Raw genomic sequence first — 20,049 nt, forward strand, 5'->3', positions numbered from 1 at the left:
ACAGTTTATGACTGTTCAGTAAACCATTCGGCCCACGATTTAGGCTGGATTTTAGATTTTGGCCCCTTCTCTGATTGAGTTCGACACCCCTAGTTTAGAGGAAAGGTAAGTGTGAGTTAAGAAGAGATGAACTGAGGAGGAGGTTACCAAGCTTCAGGAACATCTCATGTCTATAATTCAGTATGAGCTGCTTTGGTTGGTTTCCCTGTCATCTTCAAATACTACTTCTCCAGAATTAACTTAGTTCTGTTTCCATAACATGGTGTTTTAAACATTTGAGCTTGAACGGTGGAAGCTGAACACCAAGGGGGACTGATTGGGGCCTTTACTTTAGTAGGATAAAAGAAACTAAGTGAAACTACTTATAGAGCCTCCACTGAATGCTTTTTTATAAGCAATTTAGGAAAATTACAACCTTAAGATACCAACTGCAGAGACAAAACATTTGAATATTCAAGGATGAGTAATTAGTTATATGTTAGCATCAAATAGGAAACAGCTGGTAGTGAAAACAGGATTGCAAAGCCTTGGATTCTGCTTTAATATCTCAATGAGGTGTTTTGAGAAGATATGTGGCATCTTAAAAAAGATAAAACTAATAAAATAGAAAGAGGAAAGGAGCTATCTCTTTCGTCATTAGAAGGAGCTCTCAGAATCAGTATAATTGCTCAAGGTTTAGCGATAACTCCTCCACCAAAGCAAAACTATATCAGTAGCTGCCATGTTCAGTCAAGGACATGGAAAACTTTTATTATAAAGATATTTTAAAAGAGAGTACCAACTGTATTAATGGAGAAACCTAGAAGTATATTGAAGTCAGTAAGTTTACACAATCAAATCACATATTATAGGATAAAAATTTTTTTGAGAATTTGATTGTAAATCTGGAATTCTGCTAATAGGATCATATAATTTAAATAAATCATAGTCCCAAATCTCAACAAAGTACAGTGGTGCCTCACACAACGAACTTAATTCGTTCCAGGAGCAAGTTTGTTATGCGAAAAGTTCGTTATGTGAAACGCGTTTTCCCATAACAATACATGTTAAAAAAAATAATTCGTTCTGTAGCATAAAATATGCTAAGATGACATAAAAAAAGATTAATTTTTTGTTATTATTTTTATTTAGATACATCTAAAAACATAATTTTTTTTTAAAAAAAACACACATTTTTTAAATTTTAAGACAGACTAAGTAGAGTCTAACGAATCTTGCACATCTTCATCCATTTTCTGCTTTTTGGCCGATGGTTTCATGAAAAACCTGTCCAAAGTCATTTGTTTTTCTCTTTTCTCCAACATCTGCCGGAAATAACGGACAAGAGTATCGGAGTAAAGATCGTTGATCCTGTTTGCTTCAGTTGAATCCAGATAGTGGGTATTGGTAAACTCCTGAACTGCTTTCCATTTGACCAGGGTGTTCTTGATGTCAGCAGTTGGGATTGGTTGATTGTTTGATTGTTGCTCCTCGTTATCAGATGACGCTTCCCTTTGAGCATTGTCCTGTTGCTGGACCAGAAGTGCTTGGAGCTCTTCAGTTGTCAGCTCTTCTTCGTGTTCCTCAATAAGCTCCTCTACATCCTCTTCATTTACCTCTAATTCCAACCTTTGGGCCACTGTGATGATGTCCTTCACCACTTCTGTGTCATCAACTACTGCTTCTTCCTGGGTCCACGAAGGCACAAGCATCTTCCAAGCAGAAATGAGGGTCCTTTGTGACACTTCTTCCCAGGCCTTCTGTATAAGTCGTATTGCCATAAGGACATCCAATTTCTCCTTCCAAAACTTTCGGACAGTCATATTGTCTCCACCAAACTCGCATTCTTCAAACACCTTATTAAAGAGGGCTCTAGTGTAGAGTTTTTTAAAGTTCGCAATAACTTGCTGATCCATTGGCTGAAGAATGGATGTGGTGTTTGGTGGCAAATACTGCACCTTGATAAAAGGATAATTTTCCTGCAATATTTCCTCTAGGTCTTTTGGGTGAGAAGGGGCATTGTCAAGTATCAGAAGGGCTTTGAGCGGCAGTTCTTTTTCCAGCAAGAATTTCTTCACGGCAGGAGCAAAGGTTTCCAGAATCCATTCGTTGAAGATAACTTGGGTCACCCAGGCTTTTTGATTGGACTTCCAATGGACGGACAGTTTGGACTTAATAACGTTATTTTTCTTGAAAATTCTTGGATTTTCAGAGTGATAAACCAATAGAGGTTTGATCTTGAGGTCTCCGCTGGCATTAGATGAAAACATAAGGGTAAGTCTGTCCTTCATGGCTTTGTGTCCTGGCAATTTCTTCTCCTTTTTTGTAATGAAGGTTCTGCTCGGCATTCTTTTCCAGAAAAGACCCGTTTCATCGGCATTGAACACTTGTTGTGGGCAGTATCCTTCATCCTTAATACATTTTTGAAAGTTAATAGGAACTTTTCTGCTTCTTTCTTGTCAGCACTGCCAGCCTCACCATGCATAGTAACACTGTGGATTCCACACCTTTTCTTAAATCTAAAAAACCACCCCCTGCTGGCTTTGAATTCTTCTTCATTATCTTGATTGCTGCTACTTCCAGGGACGTTTTTCTTTAGATCGTCATAAATTCTCTTGGCTTTGTGACAGATAATATCTTGGGTTGTTACGTCATCTTTCACCTGCCTGTCCTTAATCCAAATCGCTAATAGCCTCTCCATTTCCTCGTGGATTGAAGACCTATGTTTTTCATGAAATAGTTTTGATACTCCTTTGGCTACTTTGGCTGATTTGATTGCATCCTTATTTGTCAAAATGGTGAAAATGGTGGTCTTGCTGAGGCCAAACTCTTTGACGAGGTCACACTGTTTTACCCCACATTCACTCCTTCTAATTATTTCCTGTTTCATTTCAACAGAAATCACCTTCCTGCTTTTTTTAGAAGCCATGATATAAAAAAAAAATATTGAGTTTAACTTAAAAGGACGACTGCTGTGATACGTGCGTGATTTAATTCGTAATGAAGAACGATTGCCGCGATACGTGCTTAAGTTAAGCGCAGTGACTAACGACTGCCTGCAGTGCCTGCGTGGAAGGATGCAATACATCGGCAGCGATCGTGGAAGCTCGGGCGAAGCAGTCGTGGAAGCTCGGGCAAAGCGGTCATGGAAGCTCGGGCGACTTCGTTGTGTGAAACGAAGTTCGTTGTATGAATCATGAAATGAAGTTCGTTGTGTGCAGCGTTCGCTGTGCGAGGTGTTCTTTATGCGAGGCACCACTGTACTTCTTTCTGCTGAATGCTAACAGAGTAATAACCAATGTTCCAAGATGGCACAAAAGAGAGGCACTTAACCCAGACAAATGGCTGAAGATAATTTTTCAAAGGAAGTGATCCCTAAATCACTGAAGTATATTATCAGTGTTAACCGTTGGAGACAGTGCTTGAATGTTAGATATTATTATCACTACTAGAAGCCTAGTACATGAAATTTGTGCACAGGGGCAGTAGAGGGCTGTCCCTCAGCCCAGCCTGCACCCTCTCCAATCTGGGACCATTTGAAGGACTAAATGGGCAGTTAGACAACCCTCTCACAATCCAGGACTGCTGGTTCCCAACTGCTCGCCTGCCTGCTTGATTGTCCCTAACCGCTTCTGCATGCCAGCCTGATCACCCCCTAATCACTTCCCTGCCAGCCTGATCAATGCCTAACTGCTGCCCTGCTGGCCTGATTGGCCCTAACTGCCCTCCCCTGCCAGTCTGGTCACCCTAACTGTCCTCTCCTGCAGGCCTGGTTGCCCCCAACTGTCCTCCCCTGCAGGCTTGGTCCCTCCCAACTGCCCTCCCCTGCTGGCCATCTTGTGGTGGCCATCTTGGGTCTACATGGGAGTGGCCATTTTTTACCACATGGGGCTGCCATCTTTTGTGTTAGAATGATGGTCAATTTGCATATTACCTCTTTATTACATAAGATTTCCTAAATTGGATAATCCTGGGTCAGGGTATTCTCCCATCTAACTCAGAACTAGATTAATTTAGAGTATGTTTCCCTTTCAGGGAATCTCAACTTTAAAGATGATTATTTTCCCTGTTTTCTGCCTTTCATTTATTCTGATGATGAATCTGTGATCAGTCTTATGTTTGTCCCAGTAGTTGCTTTTTGAGTTTTTTTTTTTATTATTATTTGTTCTTGGGTATTTTATTTTTGTGTTCTTTGGTGTGATTTCTTTTGTATTTCTCCTTCTTGATAATTATCAAACTTTTATTATCATCAAATTTGTATCATTTCATGCATTTTTATTCATTTAAATATTTTTATGACCTCCACCCCAGGCCCTGCAGTCTTTCTTTGTTCTCAAATCCAATTATACATGCATTAGATCATGTAACATTGGCCTACAAGCTTTAAATCTATATTTTCAGTATTTTACCTTCTTTGTTTCAGTGCATCAGACTTTAATTAGTATACATACGATTTTTAACATTGCTGGATTCAATTTCCAATAATGATGACCTTGGAAATGTTCCTTCCTTTTGAAATATTTGGAATAGTCTGAGGTGGATAGATTTTCATTCTTCTTTGAATGTTTGGTAAAAGTTGCCTGAGAAGCCTGGCAGTCCAGGCTTTCGCTTGTTGGGACTTTTGTGTTTTTTTAAATTATTACTGCTTCAACTTTAGTAGCTGTTTCTGGTCTATTCATATTTTCTGAACTGAATTTTGGAAGATTATATGTTTCAAGGAATTTATTCATTTCACCCAGGTTTCCAAATTTGTTGATATATATATATATATATATATATATATATATATATATCAACAAATTTGGAATATATAATATAATATATATATATATTATAGTATTTTTTTACAAGTCTTTGTATTTCTGTGAAGTCAGTTGTTACTTTACCTCTTTCATTTCAGATTTTAATTATTTGGGTCCTCTCTTTTTGTTTCTTAATGAATCTGGCTAAAGGTTCATCAATCTTGTTTATCTTATCAAAGAACCAGCTCTTGGTTTCATTGACCTTTTGTGTTGTTGTTTTTTTTAGTATCTATGTCACATTGGCAACATGATCACTTCAAGATAGTCATGTCAATTTGCTTGGCATTTGTAGCCAGTGTTGAAAGCTCATTCAAGTGTCTGAATTTTTCATGCAAATGGGAAAGGAAATAAAGATACATAACGAGAAACCACACAATAGCAACATTAATCCTGTTGGAATCAACAAATTATCTTTTTCCAATACATTTTTTATTTATAGTCATCTTTACAAATTACTCAGCCAATTATACCAGTTATTATTATTCACCTATTTTTAATTGATGCATATAACATTTAAACAAGTTTGCTGATTTATAACCTGAAAGAATATTTCCCAAAGGGGTAACATTATTACTGCATTATATATTTTATCTGATTAATTTTTTAAATATGTTTTATTAATAAAGTAACAGGTAAAAACAAGAAAAAATCAGGAGTTCTTGATTTTCAATGTGGTTTGGATGATATAAATTTAAATCAAAATTATGTAGAATAGTGCATTATCTCATTCTTGTTGCCTGTTTTGCAGTCTCTAAGCTACGTATTACATCTTCTTTCCTCTGAGAATATCCTTCTCCTCAGAGTTGCATGCTTTTGGCTTTTTGCCAAGATTATGACACAAAGGATTTAATGCTAAATAAACACCAACCTTATTAATGCGCAAACCTTCGCTCAGGGAAGTCAGAATATCATGATCTTTAAAACCAGAGAGAGTTATTGGTAATTCTCAACTCTTAGAACAGCTTTATATTTCCAAGTATAGGCAGCATGAGGAAATACTCCTTGGGTTTATAGTGAATAGAGTCCTTTATGATAAAAATTTTCAAAATTTTTATTGATATCAGAAAGATCTGTGCATTTCCAAACCGCACATAAAGATACAGTGGAATAATGAACAATAGAAGACAAATATGCAAAAGTAAATGTTAGTCTTATGAATTACTGTTGCTAAACAACAACCTGAAGTTATGATTGACTGACAAAAAAAGTAAGTACAATGAAATTTTTCTTTAGTGCTCCCTTTGTAAAATGTCACAAATTTCTGTGTAAAAATGCCTTGTATCCGTCTTTATCAAACAAAAGCTGTTAGTAATTTTGATATTTTGTAATGGAACCGAATATTATTTATTATGTGATCTTTAAATTTTATTTTACTAGAATAGATAAAAATCGTGGCAGGTTGATATTTATGCAATAGTTAATATAGGGTAGTCTGAGACATATCAAGACAATAAACTCCTTTATGCTCAATCATAACAAGAAAGAACATACACATTCACTCACTCGCAGATAATATGATCATACACCCATGTAAAATATAGTGATAATAGTCATTGTTTATCTTCTCATTTGACACCTCTCCCTTCATTACAAATGCTGATTCATTAGTATGTTAAATAAACAGAAATGGATCAATCACATTCAAGGGTCAATTACTTTCTAAATTCCTGATTTGTATCTTCTAGGATAAACTGAGTTTCATGGATAAACTGCACTGATTGAAAAAGAAACCATGTTTGCTTTAGAACACTGAAACCTGGCTGGAATGTGAAAGCCTGAGTTCAGTATCACAGTGATTCTGTGCCTAAATGCCCATGACTTTAGGGAAGAGGAAATAAAATAGCGGTAGAAGTGTTCTTAGCAGCCTACCAAACTCATCTACTGTGGTTGTACTGGGAGTAGCTCTTAATTTAGGGGAAGCTTTCAGCCCTCAAGCAAAGATTAAAACCAAAACAATTTCCTTCTTTCTGATAGTGTCTATAAACATTAAGATTTAACTGAGGACACTATAAATTTTTTGTGAAAGTTGATCCTGGTCCCACATTAGTAGGAAGAGTGTATTTTATATAAAGACTGTAAAAGTATAATCACATCAAATAATTCAGCTCTGCAGTGGAAGATATTAATTGTTCATTGACATAGGGGTTCCAAGCCCTAGAGACACTGACTACAGATTGAAAACAATTACATTTCTTTATAATTAATTGATGAAATTTTTTTAAATAACTTTGGAAATTTTCTCAATATTACAAAGTATTTGAGCACTAGCTTCCATTACTCTTGGGTAGTATGCTAAGCTAAAACTATTGGTAACAAGATGAAACTATAAGATGGAAGACAAGGTAAGGATGAAAATACAGTTACTGCTCATATCCACAATAAAAATATTACACATAGACAAGATGACCACTTCAACATATCGATAGTCATGTCACTTTGCTTGGCATTTATAGCCAGTATTGAAAGCTCATTTTGGTTTCACTACACTCTATTTAAGTGTCTCTGAATTTTTCATGCAGGCTGGGGCAGAAAGCAGGAATCCATGATGAGAAACCGCACAGTAACAACATTCATCCTGTTGGGACTGTCTGATGACCCACATCTGAAAGTTTTGATTTTCATCTCTCTTTTTTTTACCTACATGTTGAGTGTGGCTGGGAACCTGACCATTATCTTCCTCACCATCATAGATTGCCATCTTAGAACAGCCATGTACTTTTTTCTTCAAAATTTCTCTTTCCTAGAAATCTCATTCACAACCACTTGTATCCCCAGATTTTTGTACAACATATCAACTGGTGACAAAGTCATTACCTATGAGGCTTGTGCTGTCCAAATATTCTTTACTTATCTTTTTGGTATAACAGAATTCTTTCTTCTAGCCGGTATGTCCTTCGACCGCTATGTGGCCATCTGCAAACCCTTGCATTATATGACCATCATGAATAACAGAGTCTGCAACAGACTTATCATCAGCTGTTGGGCGGTTGGTTTGTTAATCATAATCCCACCACTTAGCCTGGGCCTCGATCTGGAATTCTGTGACTCTAACGTCATTGATCACTTTTTTTGTGATACCACTCCTCTGCTAAAAATTTCATGCTCAGACACCTGGTTCATAGAGCGAATGATTTTAGGATGCGCTGTGTTGACTTTTATCATGACCCTCCTATGTGTTGTTCTGCCCTACATTTATATCATCATGACAATTCTAAGACTCTCTTCTGCTCAACAAAAGACAAAGGCCTTTTCTACCTGTTCTTCCCACATGATTGTGGTTTCTATCACCTATGGCAGCTGCATCTTCATTTATATCAAACCTTCGGCAAAGGAAGAGATGGCTCTTAACAAAGGAGTTTCCCTGCTCATTTCTTCTATTTCACCTATGCTGAACCCATTCATTTATACCCTAAGAAACAAGCAGGTGAAGAAAGCCTTGAAAGACTCAATCAAAAGGATTGCATTCTTCTTAAAGAAAAGGAAAAAGTAGTTGATTAATTAAAATAAAGGATGAATATTCCCTCAACTTTTAAGATAAAATTCTAATCATATTTTGTCTTAATAACTTCTCTTTCAGTTTTATTAACATTTTATAATTTTTCTTACTATACTGATGGGGTAGTCTTACAAATTAATTCCTCTATCTCAAGTCTAATTTAACAATTTCATTCACATGGATATAATTTTTTAATAAAATTTGGGTTAAAAGTTATAAATAATGTGTAATGCAGAAATAAAAAGCACAAGCTTTTATGCAAATATAATAACAGAATGAGAAAAATATGGTATAGTAAAAAATGGGAAAGTACTACCAATACAAACACCTGGAAAATTGTCAATACAATCTAATAACTATTATTTTCAATGTTATCTTATAGCAAATAGGTGGCAGATATAAAGAGGATACTGAAAACAGACAGCCAAAGCCTACATATAAACTGTCATATATAAACTAGCATAGATTACAGAAAAGTAAATAAAGATATGTCAGAACATATCAAGAATAAATTTTAATATGGATGAACATAAAGATGGAATATGAGATTTCAACAGCCACATGATGAAAAAATTTTAGAATTAGCACAGCAACATGAAACTAAAATTACCATCTTGATGTACATCTAATGAAAGGGAAATTTTAAAAAACCATCTGCCTACCTACATATTCACAGCTAAGTTTAAACATTTTTGGCTATCAGCTTAAAAATGAAGAGCAGAAAAGTTTCCCTAATGTAACTAAAACCCTGATTGGAGACTCATACAAAGTTTTTAAAATCTATAAGTCATATGTAAAATTCATATGTAAAATTAAAAAATTAGAAATGTTTCCATAGTCACAGGTTTAAGTATAAAAATGATAAAAATGTTGAACCACTATATAATATTATATACCTGAAACTAATACAACCGATATAAGATTATCAACTGTACTTAATAAAGTAATAATAAAACTGTCTTGCTGACTTATAACACATAAAGACATAATTTGTATAACGATAATAGTACCAAGGTAAGAGAAGGCAGCAGATCTGTATTTGATCAGTTTTTCACACTATTAAAATTAATTTTGTTTATTCAGAACTATATTGTTAAAAGTTAAGATGTTCTTTGTAATACCCAGGAAAACAACTAAGAAAATAATTCAAAAACATACAGTTTAAGCAACAAGAGAATTAAAATGTAATACTAAAAAAAAAAAAAAAAAAAAAAAAAAAAAAAAAAAAAAAAAAAATTTGACTTAATGCAAAAAAATAAGTAATAAAAGAATAAAGGAACAAAAATAATAGCAGACACACAGAAACATAACAGCAAAACGTTGGACTTAAAACCTACCTTATCAGTAATTATATTAAGTATGAATGGAATAAAATCTCTAATTAAAAAGCAGAGATTGAAAGAAGGCATTTTTTTGTTGTTGTTAATCCTCATCTGAGGGTATTTTTTCCATTGATTTCTAGAAAGAGTAGAAGGGATGGAGGGGGAGAGAAAGACAGAAAGAAAGAGATAGAGAAACTTCAATGTGAAAGAGAAACATAGATTGGTTGCCTCCCACACTCACATCTACAACCCAGGCACACGCCCTTGACCAGGAATCGAACCTGCAACCCTTCAGTGCAGGAGCACAACACTGTAACCACTCAGACACACTGGCCAGAACAGAATGCATTTTTAAGTGCTCTATTCTACATTGTCTACTCTTTACCAACTTTATTCAAAACCCAAGTAGGTTTTAAATAAGAGGATAAAAAAATGCCACCCAAAGGAGATCTGAACTGGCTATCTTAATATCAGACCAAAAAGATTATATGACAAAATTAAAAGTATTACCAGAGCCCTTGAAGGGGGAAGTCATTTGATGTATTTCTCTCTGTCTTTTCCTCTCTATTCCACTCTCTTTAAAAATCAATGGAAAAATATACTCAGGTGAGTATTTTGAAAAGAAAGAAAGGAAGAGAATTATAAGCCAGTATCCCTGATGAACATAGATGCTAAAATCCTCAACAAATATTAGCCAATCAAATCCACCAATATACTTAAAAGATCATATATGAAACTTGTTCCAGGGATGCAGATCAGTACAATATTCACAAATCAATAAACATAACATTAAAAAGTTGCATTATCATACCAAATGATGCAGAAAAATGATTCAAAAAATCTAATACCCTTTACAGATTAGAAAAAAAAATTCTCAGCAAAATGGGAATAGAGAAATAAAGGTATATATCCAAACTGACAGCCAACAGCATGCTCAGTGAGGAAAAACTAAAAGCATTCCCCCTAAAAACAGGAACAAGACAGGGATGTCCACTTTCACCATTAGTCAACATAGTACTGGAAGTCCTAGCTACAGAGATTAGATAAGAAAAAATATATAAAATGCATGCAACTTGTAAAGAAGGAAGGAAAACTGTTTTGATTGAAGATGGCATACTATTGTACACAGAAAACCCTAAAGACTATCAAAAACTACTAAATTTAAAAAAGGAATTTGGCAATGTAGCAGGATAAAAATGTAATACTTAGAAATTGGTGGCATTTTAATACATCAATTATGATCTCTCAGAAAAGAAACTTAAAAATGCCATTTACTGTTGCAAAAAATGATAATAATAAGATACCTAGGAATAAACCATCAGTACTCAGAAAACTACAGGATGTTGAAAATAGAAATAGAGGAAATCATTGAAAAATTGAAAAATTTACCATGTTCAAGGATTGGTAGAATCAACATCATTAAACAATCTATAGATTTAACTCAATCACCATTAAAATACCAACGGCATATTTCAAAGACCTAGAACAAACTCTCCAAAAATTCATGTGGAATAAAAAAAGACCCTGAATAGCCACAGCAATCCTGAGAAAGAAGAACAAAGTTGAAGGAACCACAATACCAGATATCAAGCTATATTACAAAGCCACTGTTCTCAAAACTGCCTGATACTGGCACAAGTACAGACATATAGACCAATGGAACAAAACAGAGAACCCAGAAATTGACCCAAGCCAGTATGCTCAATTAATATTTGACAAAGGAGGAAAGAGCATACAATGAAGTCAAGACAGTCTCTTCAATAAATGGTGTTGGGAAAATTGGTCAAATACAAGCAAAAAAATGAAACTAGGTCACCAACTTACACCATACACAAAAATAAACTCAAAATGTATAAAGGATGTAAGCATAAGACAGGAAACCATAAAAATTGTAAAGGATTCCGTAGACAAAAATAGCAGACATGTGTTGTAGCAATATATTTACCAATATAGCTCCTAGGGTAATGGAAACTAAAGAGAAAATTTATATATATATATATATATATATATATATATATATATATATATATATATATATATATTATAATGGGACTACATTAAAATAAAAAGCTTCTGCATAGCAAAAGAAACAAAAGAAAGAAAGAAAGAAAGAAAGAAAGAAAGAAAGAAAGAAAGAGGAAGGAAAGAAAAGAAGAAAAAAGGAAGGAAGGAAGGAAGGAAGGAAGGAAGGAAGGAAGGAAGGAAGGAAGACAGAAAGTCCCCATACATGGGAAAACATATTTGCCCATTATATCTCTGAGAAGGATTTAGACTCCAAAATTTACGGAGAACTCATACAACTTAATAAAAGGAAGATAAACAATCCAATCAAAAAATTGTAAAAAAACCTAAATAGACACTTTTCCAATGTCTATATACAGAAGACCAAGAGACATATGAAAATATGTTCAAAGACACTAATTACTCCAGAGATGCAAATCAAAACAACAATGCGGTACCATCTCACACCTGTCAGAATGGCCAACATCAACAAATGAACAAAGGACAAGTGCTGGGAAGGATGGGAGGAAAAAGGAACCCTTGTGCACTGCTGGTGGGAATGCAGACTTGTGCAGCCACTGTGAAGAACAGTATGGCATTTCCTCAAAAAATTAAAAATAGAACTCCCATTTGACCCAGTGATCCCACTTCTAGGAACATATCCCAAGAAACTAGAAACACCTATCAGAAAGGATATATACACCCCTATGTTCATAGCAGTATAATTTACCAAAGCTAAGATTTGCAAGTTGCCTAAGTGCCCATCAATAGATAAGTGAACTAAAAAACTGTGGTACATCTCAATAGAATACTACATTGCTATAAAAAAGGAATTCTTACCAATTGCAACAGCAATATGCTAAGCAAAATAAATCAGTTTAAGAATGTTAATATCACATGATCTCACTCATTTATAGAATATAATGAACTATATGAACTGATGAACAAAAAGAGATCCAGGAACAGAAAAGCATCTTTTAGACCATGAAACCTCAGAGGAAAGCCAGGGGAGGGTGTCAGTACAGGGAAGAGATCAACCAAAAGACTTGTATGCATGTGTATAAGTCTAACCAATGGATACAGAAAACAGAAGGGTGAGGGCATGAGTGGGTGGGTTGGGGCAATAGGGAGACAAGGAGACATATGTAATATCTTAATCAATAAAATAAAATTAAAAATTACAGATTTTTTTAAAAAGAAGATATAAGTAATTTTTAAACAATTGAATGAATAAATAAGTAAATAAATAAATAAATAAATAAATAAATAAATAAATAAAATGGCCATAAGCCCAAATCAATCTATACATTCGGTGTAATTCCTATTAAAATATTAATGGAACATTTCACAGATTTGAAACAAATACTCCAAAAATGTATTTGGATCAAAAAAAAGACTCCAAAGAGCTGCAGCCTTCTTAACAGAAAAGAACAAAGCAAGGGGGATCACAATATCAAATATCATGTTATACCATGAAGATATGATACTCAAAATAGCCTGGTACTGGTACAAGAACTGGCATATAAATCAATGGAACAGAGTAGAGAACTAAGAAGTTCACACAAGCCATTATGTTCAATTAATATTTGACAAAGGAGGCAAGAGCATATAATGGAGTAAAGACAATTTCTTCAATAAATTGTGTTGGGAAATTTTGGACAGATACATGCAACTTACACCATAAATACGAATAAATAGTATGGAGTTTCTTCAAAAAAATAAAAATGGATTTGCCATTTGAGCCAGTGATCGCACTTCTAGGAATATATCCTAAGTGCCAAAACACCAATCAGAAAGAATAAAAGCACCCCTATATTCATAGCAGTGCTATTTACAATAGCTAAAATCTAGAAACAGCCCAAGTGCCCATCAATAGATTAATGGATTTAAAAATGGTGTACATTTACACCATGGAATATTGTAAAGCTGTAAAAAAAAAAAAAAAAAAAAAAAAAAAAAACCTCTTACACTTTGAAACAACATGAAGGGATCTGAGACTATTACGCTAAGTGAAATAAACCATTCAGAGAAAGACAAGTGTCACATGATCTCACTCATGTGGAATCTAGTGAACACAATAAACTGATGAACCATACAGATCCAGAGACATAGAAGCAAAGAAGAGAGTGATGATTCTCAGAGAGAAGCATGGGGTTAGGAGAAGAGTGATAAACCAAAGAACTTATATGCACATATGCATAACCCATGGACACACACAGTCAATAGTGTGATGACAGCTTAGAGGGAGGGCAAGGCTGGGCAGAGGGGGTCAATGGGGAAAAAGAGGAGACATAGATAATACTTTCAATAATAAAGATAAAATTTTTAAATAGAAGACTGCTGTTCAGTATCTGATAGTTATTGAACTGACTAATATCCAATAATGCACTAAAACTGTGATATTTAGGGTATGTTTTCTACTGAACACAAACCTACAGCTACAGTTTCACTTCACAATGTCTGAAGTTTAGGCAAAACTACATAGCCAAGTCAAATGCCTGCACATTTTCCTGCATAATTAAATAATTTATTTACAGCTATTATACTCATTAAGTCATTCTTCTAATTTATTTCTAAAATTTGGAAGACTTTTATCAATAATTTATTTGTGCAACCTCCTGGCTATCTTTCCCCTGAGGTTGAAACCGACTTACCTGACAGATGGATTGTGAACTACACTATTCCCTCTCCTGTTTTATATTGGGGTTTTTCTACAGACAGATAGATGTCTGACTGTTCCAATTCAGGAAACAAGAGTATACCCCAAGTGGTGGGATAAAGTTTGGTTTCTAGAACTGTCTATCTGAAAGATATTGCTAACTCCGGAGGTTCAAAGCCATGTTTTAAATATTTCTATCTATAATAAAATTGGTATTTTAATCTCCATTTACTTGTCTACTTTTTGCTCTCTTGTTGACTCAAACTCAAGCAAAGAATAAGTGTGAAATTCCTTCAGATCCCAGAGTGCCAATAGTAATAGAGAAAGACCCAAACCTGGTGTGTATAACATGCAGAATTATACATTGGAAGCAAAATGTGGCAATACACTTCAAAATTCTAATATATAAGTGGGGTTTACATTAGAAATTTCTCTTGTGATCATTTAAACAGAAAAAAAAACAATGATGTTTATTAAAAATGAGATTTTTAATATATAAATTTTAATAATGAAATTTGGGGAGCTTTATTAGATAATGGTTCACATGTAAAGAGAGTACAATACAGAAAAAATATGATTTAAACATATAATTTTATCCTGGGAATAGATGTACAGTTGTTGGATTAGAAATTGTGTCTATATTACTTACAAGATTTTTTTATATATAAAAAGCAGACAAAGCAGTTTTGTTGTCTTTTATTAAGTTTGTTATTTATGAGTAGAAGAGTAGCCAGAAATTTTTTCAGCATTCAATTATTGTTCTGCACTTGGAATGTGTCTCTTAAATTTGTTGAATCTTATTGTCTCCAAGAACACTATTCCCTCTGCTCCCACTAGATTTTGCCAAAATTCAGTGCATATTAAAATCATTAGTCACGTTTGAAATTAGTCACTAAGGACCCTTTACTTATCCACACAGAGCGCCTCTGTACATTCATAAGAATCTGAGGTTATAAAAGTCATCTTAATCTTTCTTCACTGTGTAAAAATCTTTCCCAGAGAAATCAGAAATCATCTCTTTCAAAATCTTATTTAAAAATTACCTACTATTTCTCAGACATTTAAAATACATGACTTTTTGTTTCAGCTTTCCTATATAAGAAATTGTTCTCTGGGTTTAAAATGAAATAGAATCTTCAGTGAGAGCTTTTGACACTTTCTACTAGAAAATAATTATCAATGAATGTGTGAGTCTTCATGAGAGGAGCATTTGGTACCATTAACTGACCCCACTTGTACTTTCAGTTTCACCTTTGGGACAACCTGGATTACACAGCAAACTGAAGCCAGGATTACCTTCCATAAGAGTAAGTATGTTCTTCATATTAAATTGATGAACCAAAAGACAGATATAAAGACAGTAAAGCAACGAGCAGACTGTCAAATTACAGTGGGGAGGGGAGGAGATCTGGGGGAGATAAGAGATCAACCAAAGGACTTGTATACATGCATATAAGTACAACCAATGGGCACAAAACTCTGCGAAGGGAGGGTATGTGGCGTTGGGGGCAATGTTAAAATATGTACACAGATAATAATTTAATAAAAAAAAGAGTAAGTATGTTCTTGTTTGGCAATTCAGTATCTTGGGTCATTCAAAGTTCTAGTTTCTTAGTCCTAGAAAATATGACTAATCTGCTTAAATATCAGAGATGGCAATATTGGGAATTTCTGAAAAATAAAAGTTATTTCTAATGTTAATTTGTATTATAAAAAAGAAATCTAAAGTAATTATACACATCTGAAATATTTATTACATGCATCACTAGAGAGAGGTCAGTACCTGTTCACTACTTATCCTTAATATCTGTAGCACTACCTATCATATCATAGATTCTCAATAAATACCTTCTGAATGAAAACATTAGTATTCATAGGAACATTATACATATTATTATCAGAAATGATGTTATTAGAGATTAATGATTCATCATATTTGAAAATATTCCTTTAAATATAATAAATAGAAAATTCACCCGAATGAAAGTTGTCTACTAGAACATTCACTTAAATACTGGTATCACATGAGGTAAGTATTGGTGATTGGAAAGGAGGAGAGTTTAGCAATGTGGTTAATGCCCTGAGGTAAAATGCCACATGAAGGACTGAGAGCTTAAGAATTTTCTCATTTCGGTTCAAAAGGTCAATTTCTATATGACCATGATTAACAGCTAATTATTTATAAACCTCAGCATAGGTTAGTGCTCCTGTTCTGCAGAGATGCCTGTAAACCCGAGGTAACTCTCTGTCTCCAGCACTGTAATGCTGTTACTTATTACTGCCTTGATTGCAACAACTTGCCTCACCAGACCTCAGGAAAAGACACGTGTAGCCTTTCTTATGGGGTAGAGATTGCTAGAAATAAGTGAAGCCATTAATATACCAAACTAATTAAATTTTTCATGGAAAATTCTTTTCTCTTGCAGAGAAAACAATAGAAATAGACACTTTACAGCTGCTTAAAAACAGATATAGCTGCCCATATATTATAATCAAGTGTTAATGGGGGTTGAGAAAGACTTGTGAAGGACCTATTGCCTCATGTTCAAAATTGCAGGCTCTAAACTCTGCCTTTAGTATTTCTTCACAGGACATTGAACAGGTTATAAAAGGCACCAAAATTCACAAGCTTATAAAGAATGCAGGAACTGTCCTAGTCATTGTCGCTCAGTGGTTAGAGTGAAGGGTCTGGGGTTTGATTCCTGGTGAAGGGTGGTATCAGGGTTGCAGGTTAATCCCAGGCCTGAGACAGGGCACATGCCAGAGGCAACCAATGCATGTGTCTCTCTCACTCACTTCCCACCTCTCCCTCACTTCCACTCTCTCCACTAATACATGGAAAAATAGTCTATGGTGAGGATTAACAAACAAACAAGAGGATGCAGAAAAAAACAATGGTGTAGTGGTCACTGTTGAGTGCCCTGAAACCTTACTATAAGTATTACAGCAGGTTATGGTGAGGGGAGGCTGGAGCGGAGAACAGGAGGAAGTGAAAAGAAAGGAAACTTTCACTTACTATCAGCCAGGGACTTTGCCTGGACTACAGCAATCAACAATCACAAGGATTCCATGAACTAAATATTATGGAGGAAACTGAACCTAAAGAGGAAAAGGGAAATGAAAACTCCACAGTCTTATTCCAGAAACTAAAATACCTTTAAAACACATTTTAAAAATAATAAGGCAAATATGATAGTCATTCTTTCTTTATTTCCACCAACTTTTAAGGAACTCTTTCTTTGCCTCTGGAGATAAGCTGGCTGCTTGGGACAAAACTGATAGATTAAATAGAGAAGGTAGACCGGAGATTGGGATGGCAGGACACACACAGGCTTTATTGGAGGGAAGGGTACCCCTGCGGGCTGCTTCCATGGAGAGGAGTGGAAGAGAGCGAGGGAGGGGCGTACAAGCACCTTTAAGAATAGGGGGCGGGGCTTAGGGCACTCAGCACATGCTGATTGGTGATTAGGGACCTAGGGCCTTAGGAATTGGGGGCTTAGGGTATTTGGCAGATGCTGATTGGTCATTCAGAGCTCAGGAATGTCTTGCCGCAAGTGGGGTTTACGTCTGCCCATCAACTGGAGAAGGGGAGGATCTATCATTCCAGACTTCTGATAATATTAAAAAAAAAAAAAAAAAATTGAGAGTCCAGGCAAGGTCAGGGGGCGAAGGTCAGTCTTCCATAGCTACTTCCAGCAGTGAGGTGCATCGTCTTTTAGGGGCATCTACCCGGGGTCTCAAAGATTCTGATGTTCGGTTCTGAATTCAGTGCCAGATAGATCTTTCTCACCTTCTGGTTGGCAAACGCCTGCATTCCGTTCTGCAAGAAACTAGTGAAACAATGCATGAGACATGGGCCAAGAGCAAGATTAAGAGTATAGATACCAGTGGGCCTTATAGTGGGAGGAGCCATGGAGTAAGTGAGCAAAATACAGGTAGCGTTTTTCCATGCTGGTCGAGGGGTGCGCAGCAGCATGATTTCTCCAAGACTGGTCGGTGACATGTTGAGAGCAATTCTGTTGAGTCACTTAGGAGGTAAAAGCTGGTCCTGAGGCTGCCACAGCATCACTTGTCTGGTTTTGCTGCTTTTCTGGACCTGGAGCTCAAATACAACCTGAGGGGTAAGATTCTTGGGGAGGTAAAAAGGTGGGGCTCCTTGGTGTAGCCCGGATTCCAGTCAGGACCATGGGCAGAAGATCCGGCTAGGAGCTGCGAATTTCTAGAGAGAGGGAGTATAGTTAGATGGTCTTTACGGAAGCCGTTGCTCTTCTGGATCTTACCCAATGAATGTGGGCGGTAGGGTATGTACAGTTTCCAGGAGATGCCAGAGATTATGTGTGTTATCAGCCACAACCTCAGCAGTTTCCTTTCAGGAAGGGAAGGCCTCTGCCCACTCTGTCAGGGTGTCTGCCATGGTGAGCAGATATTCGGTCTTCTTGTGGGGAGGCCTATGGGTGAAGTCTACCTGCCAGTCCTGCCCTGGAAGGTGTCCCCTTCATTTGATGGGTAGTGCATTCCTCCCTGGGATGAGGCAACTGCACACATGGATCAGAGGAGCAGGCACTTGTGACTGCCTATCGCAGCGTGGGCGAGGTGAAGAGGGATGAAGGTCATCTCCAGGGTCCGCTCGAGTGTTACAATCGTGTAAGAGGCTTTCCGTTCCTGGGGGTCTAGACATGTGCTTCCATTCACAAACAGAGTTAAATCAGGATTAGAGAGAGGAATCTGAGAGTCCTGCCCAAGGTTGAGTGACGGCTTCTGATGACCTCAGGGCAAGAGTGCTTTGCTGCAGTTTTTTGGAGGCAGCAGGAAGAAGAGTGGCTGAATTCAGGGCTGGGGACTGGGTCAGGGAGATGTCAGGACTCTCAAGGAACAGAAGATGGAGTTCCTGCACGTGAGAGGGGGCAAGGAGAGATCAGGATCGGTGTGACAGAAAATCCTGTAGTCTATGGGAAGACCTGTAAGGGTTGCTGGAGGCAGATCTTCTGGGCCTCCTTGATGAGAACAGCAGCTGCAGCCAGAGCCCAGAGGCAGGGCTGCAGTCCCCAAAATTGTGGGATCAAGATGTTAGGACATCTATGGGGGTGAGGGCTGGCCCTAGGGGCTGGGTGAGGACCCGATGGCTAATCCCTGTCTTTCATCAGTAAGTAGTTGGAAAGGCTTAGAGATGTCTCAGAGAGAGAGAGACAGAGACAGAGAAACAGTGACCAGAGGGGTGTCCCGGAGTTAGAAAAATCTTGGCAAATGAGGGAGGATGAGGAGACCTGGTATAAGGGCTTAGCTAGGAGAGAAAAATTTGGGATCCAATGATGGAGAAATCCTACCAATGGAGGCCAGCTGTATGCCTCTGAGATGTGTAGTGCTGGGTTCTAACAAGGTCTCTGGGTAAGGCCTGGCCAAACAGGTGAGTGTCTCTGAATCCCTGGGGCAGGATTGTCCAGGTGAGTGGGAGACAGATCTGGAGCTGAAAGATAACTGAGTCCTAGATGTTATTTTTAGGGGGGGGGGGGGAAGTAGGGGTCTTAATTGCCTCACTAGTGATATGAAAGGGGAAATGGGTTACCCTTGGAAGTAGGTTCTTGTTTTTCCAGTTTTGCCCCTTGCTGGGCATCCACATGTTTCTTGTAGTTCCTGAGACAGGGTTTCAAAGTAGGTAGAGCAGTAGTTACGGGACAGGTAAAGACTGATTATTGAGGCTGCATCTACTTGGGTTGGGTGAGAGATAGATGAGAGTACAGGTTCCTGTCCAGCTGATGGGAGACAGAAGGGAAGATCTATCAAAAACAATGT

General features: G+C 36.6%; 1 protein-coding gene across 1 annotated transcript; it reads left to right on the plus strand.

Annotated features, from left to right (window-relative positions):
- Nucleotides 1-7,323: 7,323 nt before the first annotated feature.
- Nucleotides 7,324-8,259, plus strand: LOC118729490 (olfactory receptor 6C2-like; the record flags this gene model as incomplete). The annotated part of the gene is made up of 1 exon (XM_036457023.1): nt 7,324-8,259. A coding segment is annotated over exon 1 (936 nt), but the record flags the coding sequence as incomplete, so codon positions are not given.
- Nucleotides 8,260-20,049: the final 11,790 nt, after the last annotated feature.

The sequence above is a fragment of the Pipistrellus kuhlii genome, unplaced genomic scaffold (genome assembly GCF_014108245.1).
Source record: "Pipistrellus kuhlii isolate mPipKuh1 unplaced genomic scaffold, mPipKuh1.p scaffold_m20_p_3, whole genome shotgun sequence".
Classification (NCBI taxonomy): Eukaryota; Metazoa; Chordata; class Mammalia; order Chiroptera; family Vespertilionidae; genus Pipistrellus; species Pipistrellus kuhlii.